General features: G+C 44.3%; 1 protein-coding gene across 18 annotated transcripts in view; it reads left to right on the top strand.

Annotated features, from left to right (window-relative positions):
* Nucleotides 1-22,300, top strand: part of ATG7 (autophagy related 7) — a 327,788-nt gene that overhangs the window by 87,130 nt on the left and 218,358 nt on the right. For 2 of the 18 annotated variants that reach the window (XM_043551509.1, XM_043551510.1), the window contains exon 18: nt 381-1,452. The exons of 14 other annotated variants lie outside the window; for them this stretch is intronic. In XM_043551509.1, coding sequence (XP_043407444.1) covers nt 381-389 — 9 coding nt within the window. In that variant the 3' untranslated portion in view covers nt 390-1,452. Of the gene's footprint in view, nt 1-380; nt 1,453-22,300 lie in introns of those variants that run through there. 2 more of the 18 variants (XM_043551507.1, XM_043551506.1) reach the window with 2 other exon arrangements.

Below are 22,300 nucleotides of genomic sequence, written 5' to 3'. Positions count from 1 at the left end.
AAGGAAGTATGTTACTTTTTAAATATTGGTCAGATCACCATCAGGAAGGCTATGCAAAATATTTACAAGTTTTGCTAATAATGTCTTATTTGCTATAAGTCTCATGACAATCATGGATTCTTTCCAAGCTCTGAAAATGAGAGTACTGTAAATATACTCTTTTTTTGTAAACAATTGTTTTAGATCCCCTTTTCCATCCAATTTACCTAGTAGTTACACCTTTGAACTACTTATGCCATTCACAAAAATGTATATGTAGTAGTAAAATTCTAGCTGAGGAGTATTTTAAGTCATGTATTTTAACTGTTTTAAGTCTGTACACCTTTTCTTTTCCTGAACTCATCTCTGTTATTTTGATGACTGTATTCCACACTCTGCAGAAGTGCTAAATTACCAGACACAAGGATCAGATTAATTCCTGGTGCAACTCTATTGACTTCAAAAGAGATACATCAGGAGCAAATTTGCTGCTGAGGCGAGAAACTGGTATGCTTCTCAACGACGAGTTAGTACGAGATCATTCGATCCCAGTCGATGGCATCTTTTTATGTAATATCCAGAGATGACGTGGTTTGTGGAAGGCTAGGAGTCATCTGGCATTTTGTGAGATTAAGCTACCCTCAAAAAAATTTTCATATAGTCAAGGCTTGTTTTGAGTTCATGCAAGACTGCTCTGGGCTTTTCAGTGAGGAATGTGTATTTTCAAAGCTTCTGACTCCAGGATGAGTAATTCCCACTCCCATAGATGAGTGGCTGGATTTGCTGTGCCAAATAGGGTATATATTTACGAGATTTTTAATTTTGTAAACTAGAGGGTCACCTTGTTCACCCACTTAAGAATGCTGAGCAAACCCAGATCTTGTTACCCAACTCTACCAAGATGAAAATAACTCTTTACTCCAGCAGTTCCAATTACTTTCGGTATAAGAGGCTATTTCCACTATGGAAGGCAAATGTAACAGTTGGATATGTGAGATAAGAATAGAATTTTAAATGCTGCTTGGAGTATAAATAATGTTTAAAAAACAACCCATCCCACAAAAAAGAACTTGTTGGTCCTGGATCTGGGCACTATTGCCCAAGAGAAATGCAGGCTCTGTTCCCATTGAAGCAAATGGACTTATTTAGGAGCATTGAAAAAGCAAGTTAGAAAAATTGACATTCTGGAACATCATAATCTTAGAAGGCTTGATTCTGTGGGGGCTTATATAGTTAATTTTCTAGATGTTTATTGTTGGGGATTGCAATCCAGAAATAACTATAATTAAATTTATGGTCCCAGTATTTGTTCTGATATGTTAACTATTGAAAAATTCCTAAGTTTTTAAAGTGTTTTGCAAACAGTATCTTTAAGGGAAAAACTTCCTATCTTTAGTTATGATGTTATGCATTCTGGTTCAGCCTTGGAGTAGGAGTGTGGATTTTGTCTCCTTTAAGTGATTAAAGATGAAAATTGTATACTTGGTCTTGATTGCTTAGCAATAATTCTATATTGCGTATATTTAGGGCTCAATTCAACTCCATTGAAGTCAGTGGAGAGACTTCCATTGACTTCACTGGGAGTTGGATCAGACTCTTATGGTGGAATTTTGAAAAGCTCCTGAATCACATACTCTTTTGAAAATCATACCTTTAAATTGCCTTATATTTCTTCCCCACTCCAATTAGTGGATGACATACGGAAATACTCATTCCTGGTCATAGACCATTCCTATTGTGTAATCTTCTGTCACAGTGCTCCCCCATGTAAAACCCTTCTTTTGTGGGAATGGAAGTTCATCACTTCACAGGCTCAGGCACTTTAGAAGGCTTCAATGAGGTAGAAAACCAAATGAGAGATGAGACTATGGGTCATGCCCAGTAACAAGGATTCCTTTTCCCTCCCTCTAGCTCTCACTTCACTTACCTCACCACAGGAAAATCTGTAGTAGTATTGTTATCTTTACTGCTTGGGGCAGGCTGTGATTAGCAAAGCTACTAGACTGAGAATCCATCTTTAGTAAATGAGTAACATATTTTTGCCCTACAGAGCAGATCTGAGGAAATTACTCTCGTTACTTGTTGTTTGTAGTTTTTTTAATCTGGTGAGGTTTTTAAAAGCTCCCTGATATATAAATGATATGGAGTGTCAGTTACACTTATACAGTGATAAGGGACAATCAATGACTTATTGCAGAGAATCCCAGATTGCTGTTAACGGAGCAGCTGCTGGAGCTGACTGGTCACTTGGTGCTAACTGGTTTCCTTGTTTCCAGCTGCTAACTTTGTATTAAGAGAAACTAAAAATATATAAAATGTTACTGTAATTGGCCTGATCACAAATGAGGGGAGGAGGTCACCTCATGCAATTGTGAGGTGAGAAGGGGATAGTCCAGGAGGCAACCTTCCTATTAAGTAGTAGTCCACACATGCATAGGAAACCCTTATGTAAAACTATGGGAGTTGGCAGTTTTCAAAGTTAAATAGCTTATTAAAAAATAACAAAATTACCCCTGCCAAAAATAATTAGTCCACATTATGGAGTAATTACTTTAAAAATTTTGTTTAACTAAGCTTGGTTTTTAAGTTCTGTCCTGCAAAAATATTATATTACTTCTAATGTAAAGATTTGTGTGGTATTATAAGCTCCACAAGGAAGCAAATTTTTCACAGCCAAGTTATAGAACATTGAAAAACTAATATTGTAAGAGACAACAAGCACGCAAGCTTTACTAGAGTAGTGCAAATGGCCTTGATACAGTATCTTCATACAGCGTTTACTCCACAATTCAGTCACTCAAGCCCAATGATGTGTTGTGCAATGTATGACAGTGTGTTTGTATGAATTCTTTTGACTCATGATTTCCTACCTCTGTCTTGTCTTCTCTCCCTGAAGCTATTGTGTTTCTTTTTGGGTAAATCAAAAATATCATAAACTCACTTTGATTTAAAGTACATTCTTACTGTCAAAGGTCTTTGAAGCAGGCACATGAAATAATAAAATCAGGGAGTAGTGAATGATTGTCTATAAACCAGTAACATATGTTGTGCTGTGACAAGGTTGATCTCCACCCTCCCCTAACCATCCTCCCAAACTAGCGCCAAACGCAAGAGAAATAAGGTTTTGAATTTCTGTAGATTTCCTTTCCAGAACTCATAAAGTCAGATTTCATCTCACTGGATACAAGTCATTTATAACTGTTCCTCTCATTTCCTCAAGATTTTTGCATACTTAGGGGCTGATGCATTCTGTATGTTTTTATTATTACTTTTATTTGTCAGTTGGATCCAGGATTCTTTGTGTGATTAATTAAGAAAATATGGGCAATGGGTGTGCATCAACGTGGAAGCAACATTCTGATGCAGGGTTGGTTTTTAGTTGTTTGTTTGGCCTATTGAATAATTTTTTGTAAAAGAAATAACACTGGCCACATGTTCACCAGCTGGAATTTATGAGATTCCATAATTCAAGTAATTACTAATAACCCCCATTATATTGATGCCTCTAATATAGCAAGAAAACATTGGCACAAAATAACTGCTTATATCAAACACAAGCTGTCTTTCCTAACTGCACAGAGTGCCATCACTTTAACATCAAGGCAGGGTGCATTTGATTTAACTTAGATTGATTTAAATAATTATTTAAATCACTAGTCAGGAAGACTCTATTTAATCATGGATTTCTACATAAAAGTGCATTCCTGTTTGTTGTTGTAACCTTAATACATATTCTTCACAATTCAGTGATAGATGTAGGTTTCATTTTTAGAAGGTACACAGTATACATTTTTAAAGTGATTTATTTTGAAAACTTTTCAGATTAGTTTTACAGCTATATCAGAAAAGGAATGATTGGTTATTTCATTTACCGAAAGTAACTGAAGCAGATATTTATGAAGTCATTGGGAGGTGAACTATCTCCAATTCAACAGGTTAATCATTAATATTTGGAGGATTTTCTTGCCATGCTGTATTAGGAGGAGAACATCACCAGACAGACATTAAAATTGTTTTATTTAACGAAAACAACATTATGTATTCTGGATTTTTTTCTTTAACCGAAAACGTAATATTTTAACAAAACAAGCATATGAATTTTTGAATTTAGTTAAACATTCAAGTTTTTTAAAATCAGGTTTGTTTTTGTTAAAATTGTTTTTAACTAAAATAGTTAAATGAAATATTTAAAAAAAACGCAGAAAATAAGACAGTCAGCCGGGTCAACTTGAGAAACTTAAAATATTGGCTTCTGCAGCCAACTCAGTCATCTTCACCTTCATTTTCTTGTTTGTTCTTCATCTGGAAAAGAAAAACAAGCTTTCCAGCTTTTTCAGATCCCAAATGTTTTCTCAATTTGGAATGAATTAGTCCAAAGGAAGAAAATATTCTTTCTACACCGGCAGAAGAAACTACTGCTGTTAAAAGTGAGATTATCACTTCAACAGTCTCTGAATCCAAGTGCTTAAGTGACTTCCACCAGTTCACTGGTGTGACTTTCTTTAAAACATTATCAGCAAACCTATATTTCTTGACTAGTTCACCCTTAGCTCTGAAGTTTATTATAGTTGGCATTATGGAGGGATCATTGCTGGATGTCCATGTCATAGCCAACTCCTCTTTTTCAGCAGTTTGACCCTAGTACCGAGTATTGAGAATATTTGCAATAAAATGAGCTGGAGATAGTGCTTGTCCCATTTGTTTTTTAATGCTTGAAATTTAACTGTCATTGCATATTTCTCGTTTTAAGATCTCTCAGTTCCTTCCAAATTTCAACAGCATCGGCAATAAAACAGCTATTTCCCTGCATTTTGTTCAACGCTACAGAAATAGGCTTCAGGGTACTCGGCACATGTTCAACCTTTCTCTTAAGCCCAATGTTGAGAACTTTGGCTGTGACAATGCCATCTTTTTTTGCCTGATTTTGTTCACAAACTGTCATCAGATTAGGCCAGTTCTTGATATAGTGCTCAAAACAGTCCACTACTGAGTTCCATCGCATGTCTTGTGGGAGAGTTAGCTTGGTTCCTCCCGGTTTTTTCAGAGCAGCTGCTGCAAACTGGTTGTTATGGAAGTATTTTGCAATTTCAACATTAGCCTTTATTTCTGGAACACTGAAGTCTTTGGCTAGGAGGTGCATCAAATGAGCACTGCAATCATATGTTAGCTTGGGACTCTCTTCATTCTCTCCTAAATTTCTTCTCATCTTGGATACATTTGCAGCATTATCTGTGAACAAGCTGAGTACTAGACATTTGAATTTTTTTCCAGTTTGTTATAGCTTTTACTGCTGCTACTTGTAAGTATTCTGCTATGTGTGCATTTCCTGATGTATTAATTGTTTCATAAGGAGGACATTCCCTTATTCTGTTGTCACAAAAGCATATACAATGGGAGCATTGTGGATATTGCTCCTCCCATCAAGATTCAGGTTAATAATTTCACCCTCTAGACCTTTTGCACACTGCTCAATTTCTTTCATACACTTTATCCAGCAATTTGCGTGTGACATCTGTTCTGTTGGGTGGACTGTATCTTAATCTTAATGACTGAACCATGTTAATGAAGTGTGGGTTCTCAATCATACGGAAAGGAGAGTTTGTTACATAAACAAACCGGGCAATTTTTTTTATCAATTACTACTTTTTTGTAGTCTGCTGGTTCTTATCACAAACTTATCTGTGGTTGTTTATGGATGACGGAGAAGTTTTTTCTTTTTGCTACAGGTGATATACTGTGGCTATGTGACATACATGATGTGACTGAAACACTATCATTGGCAGATAATTCTGAAACTATAGAAAATGATTGTGATCTTGAAGGTGGATAGTCTTCATAGTCCTGTATGTTGAGGATGGATTCTCCTAAACAAAATAAGTCAATGCAGTTATTTAATTATTATTACCATAATGCTCATTTAGTATTACTCATTGCATTCACTGACACTCAGTACTACTTTAAAGGTGAAATTGTAAAAGGAAGATCTGCCTATTTCAGCTACTTATTTTTTTATCACAACTGCATCTAAAATGATAGTACCGTAGAGTAACAGCTATATTTTTAGCTCAAACATGAGAGTTCAAGAATAGTCTAGAAGGAAGACAGGCAGTCCTTAAAGAAGTATGAAATAAAAATGTTTACCAACCTGAAGATCCTGCGTGTTCAGACATGTTTCTTTCATCATCTTCAGTGCAGTTTCCTCCTGAGAAGGAACATTTCTCATGATGTTGTTTTATTCGGGTAACCAGGCCTTGCATTTCTTTGTTGCACTGTTTGCATTTTGCATGCATTCCTGTCTTACCCACAGGTAGAGGAACTTCATTAAAATATTCCCAAACTGGGTCTCTCTTACAGCCTGCTGCCATTATAGGTTTTCCCTTCTAGTGAGAGAGTGGAATGGTAGAACTCAAATCAGTGACGGCTAGAAATACCTCAAGACTTCTGGAATATGCTGCTCAAACAGTTTCACTTTTGTTTTTACTGCCTGTCCCTCCCTTCTCACATTTATCTCCAGGCTTCTTCTCCTTGTCCACATCTATTCTGCCCCCAACAATCTTCTATTCATTCAACTTTTTGAAACTTTGCACTTTTAGAGAGAGATAAGGGATTGACTGTGTGGACACAAAGTTTCAGAGGGTTGAGGTCTGTTATTTCACACCTCTACCATTTATTTATTTATTTATTTATTTACTTATTTTAAAACATTTTTGCTGTTAACAAGCATGTTCTTTCTGGAGACACAAATCCACAGTTTGAGAACTGAAAAAGTAAGCATCTCTGATGGTATCTTCTAGATTGAGCACAGAGTCCCAGTGGGTAGATAGAAAGATTAACCTAAATAATCTATACAGAAGCCCCTGGAACTCCATAAGATTGGGTGCCTAATCCATGAACTATTGGAACTCATTTACAAAACTTTTCTTAAACATTACGTGAATATATTGTCTCTTACTAAAAAATTAGAATTTATAATCCCTATTCCATGATGAGATATCTTTGAGCTATAATGTATCTTAATTAAAAATATCTTTAGATAGGTTTTTTCCTCAAAGCATTTTATCAAAAAATCCAATTTAAATAAAAGAATCTGATTTATTTTTTGTTTTAGTTTTTTTAAATCATTGATTTATCCACGCTACATCAAGGCGTTCACATGAACAGGAAACCAGCTTCTCTGGGGGTAAGTGGGCAGAATGAGGGTGGGCCGTGCTCAAGGGAGGGGGCCGAATGGTGCAGGAAGAGGTGGGGAGGGGTGGGAAGAGGTGGGGTGGGGTGGGGCCTTGGGGGGGAAGGGGTGGAGTGGGTGGAGAGTTTGGGTTCAAACGCCCCTAGGAAAATGAGGAAGCCGGCACCTCTACCCCCATGTATGCATACAAATGGGTAATGCCTTAGTTAGATTTGTGTAGTGTGCAAGTTTAACAAGTTAGGCCAAAATAGCACTGAGGCAGGCTCTGCAGCTTCTTTTAAAATGGCACCTGTGACAGGTTACCCCCCCCTCCCCCCTGGGTGCTACCTGATATACTGGGATTCCATTGAGTCCACCCATTCCACCAGCCTGGGCGCCCTCAGCTTGTCCTGCTTTGCCAGGCCCTCAGGCCTCCTCTAGCACACACAGAGGTAGGGACACACCCAGCTGCAAAGGCATACAGACACTGAGATCAACTCTGTGTGGGAAGACTCCGCTCGGGGATTGCCCAGCACTCAAGTACACCCCCCCAGGAGAGTAAACGCAGAATTGTATTGTCTTGCACTGCACAGAAATCTATATAGCATAAGCTCATGAAATCCATCCCCTCCCCCATGCATAGCTTTTTGGCCCCTCCAGTTATGACTTACACAAACTGGTTTTAGAATAAACAAAAAAACAAGTTTATTAACTACAGAGGATAGATTTTAAGTGATTATAAGGAATAGCAAACAGAACAGCAGATCACTGAGCAAACAAAACAAAACACGCAAACTAAGCTAAATACACTAAATTAACTAGGTAATAGTAGCAAATTCTCTCGCTAAATATTGTTTTATGCAGGTTGCAAAGTTTCTTGAAGGTAAACTGCACTGCTTGCAGCTTAAATCTCCGAGTATTCGTTTCACAGGCTAGACCTTTCTCGGATTGGCTCAGCCTCCCCACCACCCCGCTGTGCCCTGCACTAGCTTAGTTCCTTTGTTTCTTCAGGTGTTTTCAGCACTCTTCCTTCTTGGGCAGGGAGGCAGTGGAAAAGAACCAAGATTAACTCACTCCCCAGCTTTAAATAGGATTTGCATATGGCGGGAATCCTTTGTTTCCCAGTTTGAACCCCACCCTCTTCTACTGGAAAAATACCAGCCATTCAAGATGGTGTCCAGTACCAGGTGACGTGATCACAGGACCCTGTAGTGTCAAAGCAGCATCCCAGGAAACTTCTCAGGAAGGAGGGAGATTAGTATCTTAAAAGTCCAGTTGTCCTTCCTAATGGCCCGTCCAGGCTGATTGCCTACTGTCTGGTGGGCGTTCCCCAGGTGCAAGCATTTTTGTAATTGATACATAGTCCATATTCCTAACTTCGGATACAGAAATGATACATGCATGTGTAACACCGACAGACCCTGGTCGTAGGCGGGTGGGATTGAACCGGAGACCTCTGGAGCTTCGTGCATGAGCCTCTACTGTATGAGCTAAAAGCCGACTGGCTGTTAGCTCAGGCTGTAGCGCATACTCATTTTATCTCTCTCTCTCTTTAAGTGGTCTCAGTGCCACTAGATGGGACATAACACCACACCCAGAAGTTGTGTGGGTTACACATACAAATAGGATAATCACATTCAGTAAATCATAACCTTTCCAATGATATCTCACATGACCCGTCTTGCATAAAACATATCTTAGTTATGCCATATTCATATAACAATATTTCTATGAAGAATATGGGGTGTAATGTCACAGTACCATTATGTCTCATTCAGTGAGGCACCACTTGTTTTAGATCCAAATACGTCCAGTATTAAATGTCTCCAAATAAGTCTAAAGTTTCGTCAAACCTTAGATCCAGGGGTTTTTCAATTATATGAGAATCTCCACTATCATAGCAATACAGATGTAGATATAAGTAAGTTTCTAGCTCTCCTGGTAATAGATGAAAGCTTCAAGATGTGATCCAATTGCTCCATAAAGACTCAGAAACCAGAAGAAAATTAAAAAGAACATTAAAAAAGTGGTTTTTTTTTTTGTTTTGTTTTTTTTGCAATTACATGATATTTTGTGGCCTGACTCATGATTTTTGAACTCTTGGGGTTGGTAAAACTGTACCACTTTCTCAGATGCCCTTTTGCTATTTCTTGGTGTTTTAACTATGAATTTGCAGCATAGACCTCATATCAGTTCATGCATTCTTCTGCATTTCTTCTTGTGTCCCTCATTTGGAATTTGTAAACATCTGTACCTATTTTTCATATTCGAACTTTGAAAGTTGAAAGCCATTGTCTGTTGGGCAAATACCATTTTAAAAAAACACGCCTAAATATGTATTTGCACAATTCAAGCTATACATTAGATTAATAAGGTGTTTTGGGGAATTGTCTACATCTGTTTTTACTGGAGTGGGCTGTTAGAGTTCAAGCTTTCAGGACACATTTTTTCTATTTTCTTTTTAAATCAAAAGAGCGAAGGAAATTGAATTAAAAACTAAGATAAAATGTCATTAAGGATCTGGCTGCAACTGATGAAACTTGGTAAATCGATATGGCTAGGATCAAACTCTGTTCCTCAACCCTGTTTGGTCTAGGTATTGCAGCTCGTCCAGATTATAAAATCGACTGTTCTTTGGTACCCTTTGCAATACAGATTTTAAATTATTGGCTTGATTTTTCAGCGGTTCTGAGTGCCCTCAACTTTAATTGAAGTCAAAGGGAGCCTGGGGGCCTTAGAATCTCTGAAAAATCAGGCTACAAACCTTGTTTTTTGGGTAAATAAATCACCTCAGCAGGGATTTTCCTGTTGGGTTGACTCAGCACATGGAGATCAAAGACTGACATTTCACTTCCCTCTGCTTAGGGGACTGGTTCTGTGCAAGATAAAATTTGGTTCTTCTTTGAGTGCTTGTTCATGTCCATTCCAATCAGGTGTGTGCGCGCTGCGTGCATGCCATCCGGAAGATTTTCCCTTAGCAGCATCTGTAGGGTCTGCCTGGGTGCCCCCTGGAGTTGTGCCTTCATGGCGCCCAATATAGCGCCCTGCTGATCCCCCCACCCCATCCCCTCAGTTACTTCTTACCGTCAGTGACAGCTAGCTGGAACATCGCTCGCTCTTGCTTGCAAGCACTTTGGCAGTGTCCTCTGTAGTTAATTGTACAGTAGTGTAAATAGTTAGAAATAGTTTTTGTTTGTTTGGGGGGTTCCCCCCCATCCCCAACAACATCTTCCCTGCCTCCAGGGTATGCCTGGGTCCCCAGGGTTTAAACTCTGTGAGGACTGTGGCAAGTTTATGCCCAAGAGTGACCCACACTCTTCTTGTCTGTGGTGCCTTGGGGACAGCCACCAAAAGGACAAGTGCAGAATCTGCAAGGGGTTTCGACCTAAGACCCTCAAAGACGGGGAGCAGAGACTTAAGATCCTGCTGATGGAAGCGACACTACGGCCACATTCCGACCCTGGCACCGCAGAACCCGCACCAAGTACTTAATCTTTGGTTTGCAGTGCTCTGGCACCGATGGTGTGCGAGCCGGTGCTGAACAAGGACCGTAAGGCCCCTCGGCACCGCCACGCCTCCGGCCATAAAAATCATAGAATCATAAAATCATAGAATATCAGGGTTGGAAGGGACCTCAGGAGGTCATCTAGTCCAACCCCCTGCTTAAAGCAGGACCAATCCCCAATTAAATCATCCCAGCCAGGGCTTTGTCAAGCCTGACCTTAAAAACTTCTAAGGAAGGAGATTCTACCACCTCCCTAGGTAACACATTCCAGTGTTTCACCACCCTCTTGGTGAAAAAGTTTTTCCTAATATCCAACCTAAACCTCCCCCACTGCAACTTGAGACCATTACTCCTTGTCCTGTCCTCTTCTACCACTGAGAATAGTCTAGAACCGTCCTCTCTGGAACCACCTCTCAGGTAGTTGAAAGTAGCTATCAAATCCCCCCTCATTCTTCTCTTCTGCAGACGAAACAATCCCAGTTCCCTCAGCCTCTCCTCATAAGTCATGTGTTCCAGACCCCTAATCATTTTTGTTGCCCTTCGCTGGACTCCCTCCAATTTATCCACATCCCTCTTGTAGTGTGGGGCCCAAAGCTGGACACAGTACTCCAGATGAGGCCTCACCAATGTCGAATAGAGGGGAACGATCACGTCCCTCTATCTGCTCGCTATGCCTTTACTTATACATCCCAAAATGCCATTGGCCTTCTTGGCAACAAGGGCACACTGCTGACTCATATCCAGCTTCTCGTCCACTGTCACCCCTAGGTCCTTTTCCGCAGAACTGCTGCCTAGCCATTCGGTCCCTAGTCTGTAGCGGTGCATTGGGTTCTTCCATCCTAAGTGCAGGACCCTGCACTTATCCTTATTGAACCTCATCAGATTTCTTTTAGCCCAATCCTCCAATTTGTCTAGGTCCCTCTGTATCCTATCCCTGCCCTCCAGCGTATCTACCACTCCTCCTAGTTTAGTATTTAGTAAAAGCCGTCTTCTGTGCGGCACCACCGTCAGTCCCCGGTGTTACTAAAGAAGAAAAGGCCGGATTGGGGTCAGTCCCCCAGCCGCTAAAGTCCAAGGGACCTGTGGTATCCGCGATCACTTCGAGCCAGGCTACCTCATCCCTACAGCCCTCTAGGGTTTCGTTAACTCCTGCCCCGGCTGGGGTTCAGTTGAGTCCGAACTCCCCACAATCCCCGGAACGCCAAGGTGACCACCTCCAGCTCCCATCTACACCGGCGGCATTTGAGGTGGCTAAGGACCGTATGTGCCTCCCAGTGCCATCCTCCCCGCAGAGGAGGGACAAGTTGGTGGTGACTGCGTGGCCCCACTTTCAGTCAAGGGGCAAACCAGCACTGATGGCTCACCAGTCCACCTCCCCGGCACACCTCTCTCTGGCACTGCCCATCCATGCAGGGGAGCCACACCAATCCCCGGCCTCTCGGCACTGCTCTCCGGCAGCCCAGGGCACTGCTTCTCCATGGTGGTCCTGCTTGGAGACCTTGGAGGCGGACTCGTATCATTCCAGTAGGACCAGGAGCAGGAGGTCCAGATCCTGCCATAGCCATCGGCCGTACGTGGCACCGTGGCCTCCGCAGTGGCAGCCTTCATCTCAGTGGCCCTTTTGGACACCCTGGGCATATCACCAGAGCCAGGGACAGGTCCAGGGGCCAAGGTCCAAGTCGGCGTCTGTGTCCTCGTCATCCTTGGCTCCCCCGCAGGCAATGCCGGCATCACTAGCAGCAGCACCACTGACCAAAATACCGATACTGCTGTTACGCCCCACAGCTCCGGCACTGACCCTCCCATCAGCAACACCGCCGATGGCTTCGGCTTCAACTCCACTGACGTCGACGAGATCGGCACCGCCGGATCTAGCAGTTTCAGCACCAACCTCGGCACCGATATTTCCAACTCCAGCGGCCCAGGCACCACACACCACGGAGTACCACGTGCCATGAGACCCACGGGGCGCTGAAGTCAGTGAGCAAGGTCCGCTGCTAGGCCTCTCTTTCTCATCCTCCCCAGATGAAGCAGTCGTGGGGTTGTCAACGGCCCCAGCTCTGGAGGATAACAGGGCACTCCAGCAGCTCTTATACCGTGCTGCCCAAAACCTGGACATACAGGCAGAGGAGGTGGTGGAGTAATCTGACCCAATTGTTGACATACTCGCATCCTCTGGTCCATTGCGGGTTGCCTTACCTTTGATAAAGACAATTGTTGAGACGACCAAAACCCTGTGGCAGACCCCTGCTTCTCTGGCCCCTTCGGCCAAGAGGAATGAAAGGCGGTACTTTGTCCCTTCTAAGGGATATGAACATTTATATACCCACCCACTCCCTGACTCACTGGTGGTTGATGCGGCCAATCAGCGGGAATGCCAGGGCTTCCAGGGCCCCTCCCCTAAGAACAGGGAGGCGAAAAGATTTGACCTGTTCTGCAGGAAGGTCTGTTCTATCGGTGTCCTACAGCTCCGCATTGCAAACCAGCAGGCCATCGTGAGCGCGCGCGCGCACACGCACACACACCTGCGCTGTGATGGCCAAGTGTGCGGAGCTCCTGCCGCAGGACTCTCATACTGAGTTCTCTGCATTAGTGGAGGAGGGAACGCTGGTCTCCCGAGCTTCCCTACAGGTGGCATTGGACGCAGCAGAGGCAGCGTCAGGTACAGCAGCCATGGGGGTTGTAATGAGAAGGGGCTCCTGGTTGCAGGTCTCTGGTCTGCCCAACGAGGTCCAGTAAACGATCCAGGACCTCCCCTTTGAGGGTTTGGACCTCTTCTCCGACAAAAGAGATAAGAGACTCCATAGTCTGAAGGACTCAAGGGCCACCCTAAGATCTTTGTGGCTCCATACACCAGCCACCCAGCATAGGCGTTTCCAGTCACAGCCTCCCTCCAGGTTCTACCAACCCCAGAACTGCCAGGACGCTTCTCGTAGGTGGAATAAGAGTGGTAGAAGGAGGCAGCACCTCTCCTCGGAGCAGAGCTCTGGCCCTAGACTCCCCTTTTGACGGTGCGGTCGAGGACGGCACACCAGTACCACAACTGGATCCATCCCTTCTTACCTTCTCATCCCATCTATCCCCTTTCTGCCATGCTTGGTCCCGTCTCACCTCGGACCGCTGGGTGCTCCGCAAGGTAGAGAGGGGACACTCCATCCAATTCTGTGCCCTCCCACCCTTCCACGCCCCTTCCCCATCCCTCTTCAGGGACCCCTCTCACGAACAACTTCTAATGCAGGAAGTGCACTCCCTCCTCTCAGTAGGGGCAGTGGAAGAGGTTCCTCAGGAGCAAAGAGGCAAGGGCTTCTACTCCCAGTATTTCCCAATACCAAAAGCCAAGGGTGGCCTCAGACACATCCTGGACCTCCAGGAGCTCAACAAGTTTGTCAAGAAACTCAGGATCCGCTTGGTCTCCTTGACCTCCATTATCCCCTCATTGGATCCGGGAGACTGGTACGCTGCCCTGGACTTGAAGGACACGTATTTTCATATAGCAATAGTTCCACCTCACAGATGATACCTCATGTTTGTGGTAAACAACAGCCACTAACAGTTTTCCGTCCTGCACTTTGGCCTGTCAGCAGCATCTCATGTTTTCACCAAGTCCATGGCAGTCGTTGCAGCGTTTCTGTGCAAGTGGCAGATACAGGTTTTCCCGTACCTTGATGACTGGCTGATCAAAGGCTACTCCAGATCTCAAGTGGAGGAGCAGGTCAGCTTCATAAGAAGGACCTTCCTCAAACTAGGTCTCCTTCTCAACGAGGCCAAATCCACATCGTCCCTGGTGCAGAGGCTAGAGTTTATAGGCACAGTGCTGGACTCGACTCAAGCCAGGGCATACCTCCCGGAAGCCAGATTTAGGTCTCTGGGGGGACATCATATGGGGCCTCAGACAGTTCCCTACGACCACAGCAAGGAACTACCTGAGACTGCTGGAGCATATGGCCGTGTGTATCTATGTAGTACAGCATGCCAGACTCAGACTTCACTCACTCCAGCCATGGCTGGCATTGGTTTATCGACTGGCTTGAGACGCTTTGGATAGCATCGTAACCCTGCCCCGCCCAATATTAGACTCCCTCCTGTGGTGGCTCGACCCACAGGTACTCTGTTCAGGAGTGCCCTTCGCCAGCCCCCAGCCATCCCTTTCGTTAGTGACGGATGCCTCAGATCTGGGATGGGGAGCACATTTGGGAGACCTCAGGACACAAGGTCTCTGGTCTCAGGCGGACCTAGCTCAGCATATCAATGTCAGAGAGCTGAGAGCGGTGTGCCTGGCGTGCCAGGCGTGCCAGGTTTCAGAGCTCAGATATCAGGCAGATATGCATCAGTCCTTATGGACAACACCACTACAATGTTTTATATCAACAAACGGGAATGCACGCTCCTCTCCCATGTGCCAGGAAGCCCTCATGTTGTGGGACTTCTGTGTAGCGCACTCGATACACCTACAGGCATCATACCTCCCTGGGATACAGAACGAGCTGGCGGACAGTCTCAGCCGATTTTTTTTCACAGCCTCGAGTGGTCCCTCTGGCCGGACATAGTGAGCTCAATTTTCCATCTCTTGGGCTTTCCCCAAATAGACTTGTTCGCCACGTGCAGCAACAGGAAGCGTCAACTGTTTTGCTCCTTCATGAATCACAGCCCGGGTTCCATCGCAGATGCTTTTCTTCTTCCATGGGGGGGCCGTCTGCTTTACGTGTTCCCACCAGTTCCGTTGGTCCACAAGGTGCTCCTCAAGATCCACAGGGACCATGCCCTAGTCATATTGATAGCTCCGGCCTGGCCACGCCAACACTGGTTCACATCGCTCCTGGAAATGTCTGTGGTGACTCCGGTCACCTTACCGCTTGTCCTGGACCTGATCACGCACTCAAGCCTAGAGTCGCTCCACCTCACAGCATGGATGGTCCATAGCTAAATGCCGTGGAACTGTCCTGTTCTGATCAAATCAGACAAGTTCTCCTTGGCAGTAAAAAGCCCTCCACAAGGGCAGCGTACTTTGCCAAGTGGAAGAGGTTCTCTCTCTGGTTGGAGCAGCACCATAAGTCGCCGATGCTCGCCTCAGTGCCATTTATACGGGACTACCTCCTCCATCTTAAACAATAGGCTCTATGTTGTCAGTAAGGCTCCACTTGGCCGCCATCTCTGCCTTCGATCCCGGCGCAGACGGTCACTCAGTCTTAGTGAACCCTATGGTCAGCCGATTTCTTAAAGGTCTTGACAGACTCTACCCGCAAACGTGACAGCCTGTCCCGGCTTGGGACCTTAATCTGGTCCTTTCCAGACTTAGGGGTCCACTATTTGAGCTATTCGTAGCGGTGGCAGACAGGATGAAATGTCTCCCCGTCTCATCCCAACGCATCTCATCGTGGATCACGTCATGCATTCGGGAGTGTTACACCCTGGTGAAGGTGCCCGCTCTGCCGATCACCGCACACTCCACCTGAGCTCAAGCCTCCTCAGCAGCATTCCTGGTGCAGGTCCTCACTCAGGAAGTCTGCAGAGCAGCAACGTGGTCCTCGATATGCACTTTTACGACGCACTATGCGATCACATAACAGGCCAGAGACAATGTGGCCTTTGGACGAGCCTTGCTCCATCAGTGGATGACTCCGACCCCCCTCCTGAACTTTGGCTTGTGAGTCACCTTATTGGAATGGACATGAACAAGCACTCAAAGAAGAAACGGTTACTCACCTTCTCATAACTGTTGTTCTTCAAGATGTGTTGTTCTTGTCCATTCTAATACCCGTCCTCCTACCCCTCTGTTGGAGCAGCTGGCAAGAAGGAACTGAGGGGTCAGGGATCGGCAGGGCTCTATATGCGGTGCCCAGGCTGACGCTACGGATGCTGCTAAGGGAAAAATCTTCCAACTGGCGTGCACACACTTGATTGGAATGGACATGAACACCACATCTCAAAGAACAACTGTTACAAGAAGGTGAGTAACCTTTTTTTCCCCTTCTGATGGTTCTCTGAGTGGTAGGAGCTCTTCTGTTGGGTGAATGTTATGTTGGAGGGGCTTTTTCCTTCCCTGCTCTGTCCTCCAGTGGGTACCATGAATGTTGGTTTTAGCCTGTTTTCCATATGTAGGAATAAGCGTGATGTTGGAGTTTCATACTAGGAATTGAAGCCAAAATTGTGTAACCCTTATAATGAGATAATCAGATTAGCTTATGACTTGGGCATGACACAGTGGAAGGGAACAAAGGGATGGACAAAAGTGAAAATAAGAAGACCATAAGTTTGTGAAACATCAGCCGAGAGTCAAATGTGGAGCCTGTGTGTGCATGCATGTGTAACCATTATCATTAGGCAGTTCCCCATGAGTGTGGATCTTAAGAAGGGGTCTGAAAGAACACCAGGTAATCATATTATTTTGGGAAAGGCATTCCATGCCTAAGTTACAGTATAGAAGAAGGTGCAAGGGCACCTATGGGAGAAGCAGGCAGGTCATAGAATCATAGAATATCAGGGTTGGAAGGGACCTCAGGAGGTCATCTAGTCAAACCCCCTGCTCAAAGCAGGACCAATCCCTAACTAAATCATCCCATCCAGGGCTTTGTCAAGCCTGACCTTAAAAATACCTAAGGAAGGAGATTCCACCACCTCCCTAGGTAACGCATTCCAGTGTTTCACCACCCTCCTAGTGAAAAAGTTTTTCCTAATATCCAGCCTAAACCTCCCCCACTGCAACTTGAGACCATTACTCCTTGTTCTGTCATCAGCTACCACTGAGAACAGTCTAGATCCATCCTCTTTGGAACCCCCGTTCAGGTAGTTGAAAGCAGCCATCAAATCCCCCCTCATTCTTCTCTTCCGCAGACTAAACAATCCCAGTTCCCTCAGCCTCTCCTCATAAGTCATGTGTTCCAGTCCCCTAATCATTTTTGTTGCCCTCCGCTGGACTCTTTCCGATTTTTCCACATCCTTCTTGTAGTGTGTGGCCCAAAACTGGACACAGTACTCCAGATGAGGCCTCACCAATGTCGAATAGAGGGGAACGATCACGTCTCTTGATCTGCTGGCAATGCCCCTACGTATACATCCCAAAATGCCATTGGCCTTCTTGGCAACAAGGGCACACTGTTGACTCATATCCAGCTTCTCGTCCACTGTAACCCCTAGGTCCTTTTCTGCCATTCGGTCCCTAGTCTGTAGCGGGTTCTTCCATCCTCAGTGCAGAACTCTCCACTTGTCCTTGTTGAACCTCATCAGATTTCTTTTAGCCCAATCCTCTACTTTGTCTAGGTCCCTCTGTATCCTATCCCTACCCTCCAGCGTATCTACCTCTCCTCCCAGTTTAGTGTCATCTGCAAACTTGCTGAGGGTGCAATCCACACCATCCTCCAGATCACTTATGAAGATATTGAACAAAATCGGACCGAGGACCGAGCCTTGGGGCACTCCACCGGCTGCCAACTAGACATGGACCCATGATCGCTACCCGTTGAGCCCGACAGTCTAGCCAACTTTCTGTCCACCTTATAGTCCGTTCGTCCAGCCCATAGTTCTTTAACTTGCTGGCAAGAATACTGTGGGAGACCGTGTCAAAAGCTTTGCTAAAGTCAAGGAACAACACATCCACCGCTTTCCCCTCATCCACAGAGCTAGTTATCTCGTCATAGAAGGCAATTAGATTAGTCAGGCATGACTTTCCCTTGGTGAATCCATGCTGACTGTTCGTGATCACTTTCCTCTCCTCTAAGTGCTTCAAAATTGATTCCTTGAGGACCTGCTCCATGATTTTTCCAGGGACTGAGGTGAGGCTGACTGGCCTGTAGTTCCCAGGATCCTCCTCCTTCCCTTTTTTAAAGATTGGCACTACCTTAGTCTTTTTCCAGTCTTCCGGGACTTCCCCGGATCGCCACGAGTTTTCAAAGATAATGGCCAATGGCTCTGCAATCACATCCGCCAACTCCTTTAGCACTCTCGGATGCAGCGCATCCGGCCCCATGGACTTGTGCACGTTCAGCTTTTCTAAATAGTCCCGAACCACTTCTTTCTTCACAGAGGGTTGGTCAGCTCCTCCCCATGCTGTGCTGCCCAGTGCAGTAGTCTGCGAGCTGACCTTGTTCGTGAAGACGGAGGCAAGAAAAGCATTGAGTACGTTAGCTTATTCCACATCCTCTGTCACTAGATTGCCTCCCTCATTCAGTAAGGGGCCCACACTTTCCTTGACTTTCTTCTTGTTGCTAACATACCTGAAGAAACCCTTCTTGTTACTTTTAACATCTCTTGCTAGCTGCAACTCCAGTGTGATTTGGCCTTCCTGATTTCACTCCTGCGTCCCCGAGCAATATTTTTATACTCTTCCCTGGTCATTTGTCCAATCTTCCACTTCTTGTAAGCTTCTTTTTTGTGTTCAAGATCAGCAAGGATTTCACTGTTAAGCCAAGCTGGTCGCCTGCCATATTTACTATTCTTTCTACACATCGGGATGGTTTGTCTCTGTAACCTCAATAAGGATTCTTCAAAATACAGCCAGCTCTCCTGGACTCCTTTCTCCCTCATGTTATTCTCCCAGGGGATCCTGCCCATCAGTTCCCTGAGGGAGTCAGTCTGCTTTTCTGAAGTCCAGGGTCCGTATTCTGCTGCTCTCCTTTCTTCCCTGTGTCAGGATCCTGAACTCGACCATCTCATGGTCACTGCCTCCCAGGTTCCCATCCACTTTTGCTTCCCCTACTAATTGATGGGAGGCCACCACTGTTGGCAGAGCAAAGGAAATGGGTGGTGACATGATGAGATAAGAGAAGCACCTTGGAGGTAAGGACCAGAAGTTTGTTTGGTGTTAGAGAAGGGAGAGGAAGAGGAGGGTCTTGAAGAAGGCAGTGACATGATCAGATTGATTGATCTAGGACAGTGGTTCTCAAACTTTTGTACTGGTGACCCCTTTCACATAGCAAGCCTCTGAGTGTGACACCCCCCCCCTTGTAAATTAAAAACACTTTTAAAAATATATTTAACAGCATTATAAATGGTGGAGGCAAAGCAGGGTTTGGGGTGGAGGCTGACAGCTCACGACCCCCACATGTAATAACCTTGCTACCCCTGGGGGGGTCCTGACCCCCAGTTTGAGAACCCCTGATCTAGGAAGATTATTATGTCAGCAGCATTTTGAATGGATCTGAAAGGGTTAGGATTGCAGGAGTAAAAAGAGGAGATGAGGGCCTGGATAGAAGTTTTGTCAGTCTGGACACAGACGAAAGGGTGAGTCATGGAGGTGTTAAGAGAAAAGCATCATGATTTGACTAAAATCTTATTGTGAGGGAGGGCAGAGTTAATGATGCCCAGATTAAAAGAGGAGAAAGGGAAATTTAGAAAGATAAAACTTCCAGTTATTTTATATAAAGAAAAAATCAAAATATTATAATACAATAATGCAATTAATTTTATATACATAAAATACAGCATATATTTTAATATGAAATTTAATTTTAAATATGATGGGGCCTCAATTAAGAGGCTTTATAGTGTGTGCCCTTTCAGTGCTATGGGTTACTCAAAAATATGGGACATTATAAAGATATTATCCTTCTGCAAGATGGTCTTGTGGCCTTAGAAGCTGACTTATAAATGCATATTTACTATTTAATAATGACTTTTAAAAATCTACTGATAATGCATTTATTAGTTATAAGTAATCTCCCATTTTATTTTCCCCAGATCTTTTAATATACTACTGTTTCAGGCTTTGCAGCTGTATTATTAATTTAAAAAAGCTTAAACATCACAAAAGATTAAAACATGATGTGATAAAAATGAACATCTAAATATGAGCAAGTTTGTACATCAGTGGTGGACACGAGGACTCTGGATGTGGATTCAGTTCCGGACTCTGTCACAGATTCCTATGTGATTTTTAGGGCCAGATTTAGAGGTATGTACAGTGTACTGTATGGATAGTGCCATGCACAGAGAGATTCCATCCCAGTTGGGGAGGGGAAGAAGAGTTAAAAGTACTAGTAGCACTGTCTAGTTAAATTCTTAGGCCATCAATTTTAGATGTCATGAAAGGGTTTGCTGTAGGTGAAATATACAAGGAATCCATTTTAGGAGGTGGGACAAGCACACTAGGTTCCTGAGAACTTTACACACACAGGCATAGGTGAAGGGGGAAAATATTGCTGGGGGAAGGTTGGACCAGGCTGGGAGAGACCTAGAGAGTGGGGTTCGAGGGCAAGCCCGCTCCGCAGTCACCCCAGGCAGCACTGATTCCTGTCTCATGGGGCTGGTTCAGCTGTATCCGGGCCCAGTGCAGGGGGAGGATTGGAGACCAAGCCTGTCCCACACTTACCCTGGGGTAGTGGCTGCTCCTGTCCCTTGGAGGTTGCAGAGTGAGCTTGTCCAGGCATCCCAGGCAGCTCATCCAGGAGCCCACCAGCTCATCCCAGGCAGCAGCAGCTCGTCTCCTGTCCTGTGGAGTTAGGCCTGGGGATTACAGATTGAACCTGCACTCACCCTGGCTCCTGGACCTGGTGCATTGGAGAGCTAGCTTGGGCAGCAGAAATTCCACATGTTCCCCAGTGCTGGTGTGGCCCTGGCTCCCCATTCTGACACACTGGCTCTAGTGGTTTCCTCCAGCTTCTTCCTAGTGACAATAGTGTCATGTTGCACATATCAGGGCATGCAGACCTGGACATGCGTGGGGGCAGGGAGGAAGAGAGCCAGGCAGTTGGGGAGTTGATATGTAGTTTGATTTGGAGGGGCTCGGCCCCCTCTAGCCCTAGCCACCTGATACCTATACATACAGGGCAAGGTTACACAAACAGGATACATTAGTAACTTTAAAAATGTTTTCCTTCTCTTCTCCCAGTCCCCTAAAGTAAGGATTGGAATCTGAAGCAATCTCATAGTAGGATAAAAAGAGCCAAACTTGGCAAGACACCTTTGAGGACATGCTGTATAGGAGGTTAATACTTTCTGTTTGCTGTCAATCACACACCCAAAGTAATCTACTTTACATTTAAATATTGACATTTATGAACACTTACAACCTGTAAGGAACAGACAAAACATTTTCAAATTGCTACAGATCCTTCCCCCCAACTCTAAATCAAAGTAACAATTTCTCATTTAGATGAATTTTTAACATAAAACATTTATACTTACATGAGCTGAGAATATTTTTTTTCCACACTGATTGCTTTCCTTTTAAATATTAATTACAGGAAAATAGGGAGGCAGTTATTTATACATGTGGTATTTTCAGTAATTGGGCACCAGCCAAAAATGATGCCATATCTGGCTCTTGGTCTATAACCATCCAGCTATTTCAACATAACCCCCTCAGGCTTGCACCTGGACTTCAGTCCTTTTCAGAAATTTAATTTTATGAATGAGATCATAAAAATAGTATAATGTATGTATGTAGGTACATGTGTGTGTTTGTGAGTGTGTACTCAAACTCACTCTCAGCCATAGTGGTGTGGTATGATGGTTTTATTGGCATGAATTTGGGATGTTCACAGTTCAATGAGTGGTGCAGTCATAAGTTATTTATGCAAGTCATCATTAGTGATTTCTGATAAACTCTTATATCACATCATGCATTTTTATATGCCCCCCACATGTTACAGTAACCGATTCTACGAATGTTTCAGTTCTTCAAGTGCTTGCTCATGTCTATTCTACGTTAGGTGTGC

This window comes from Chelonia mydas, chromosome 7 (assembly GCF_015237465.2).
Source record: "Chelonia mydas isolate rCheMyd1 chromosome 7, rCheMyd1.pri.v2, whole genome shotgun sequence".
Classification (NCBI taxonomy): domain Eukaryota; kingdom Metazoa; phylum Chordata; order Testudines; family Cheloniidae; genus Chelonia; species Chelonia mydas.
The sequence above is the reverse complement of the archived record's forward strand: the minus strand, read 5'-3'. Positions and strand labels throughout refer to the sequence as shown.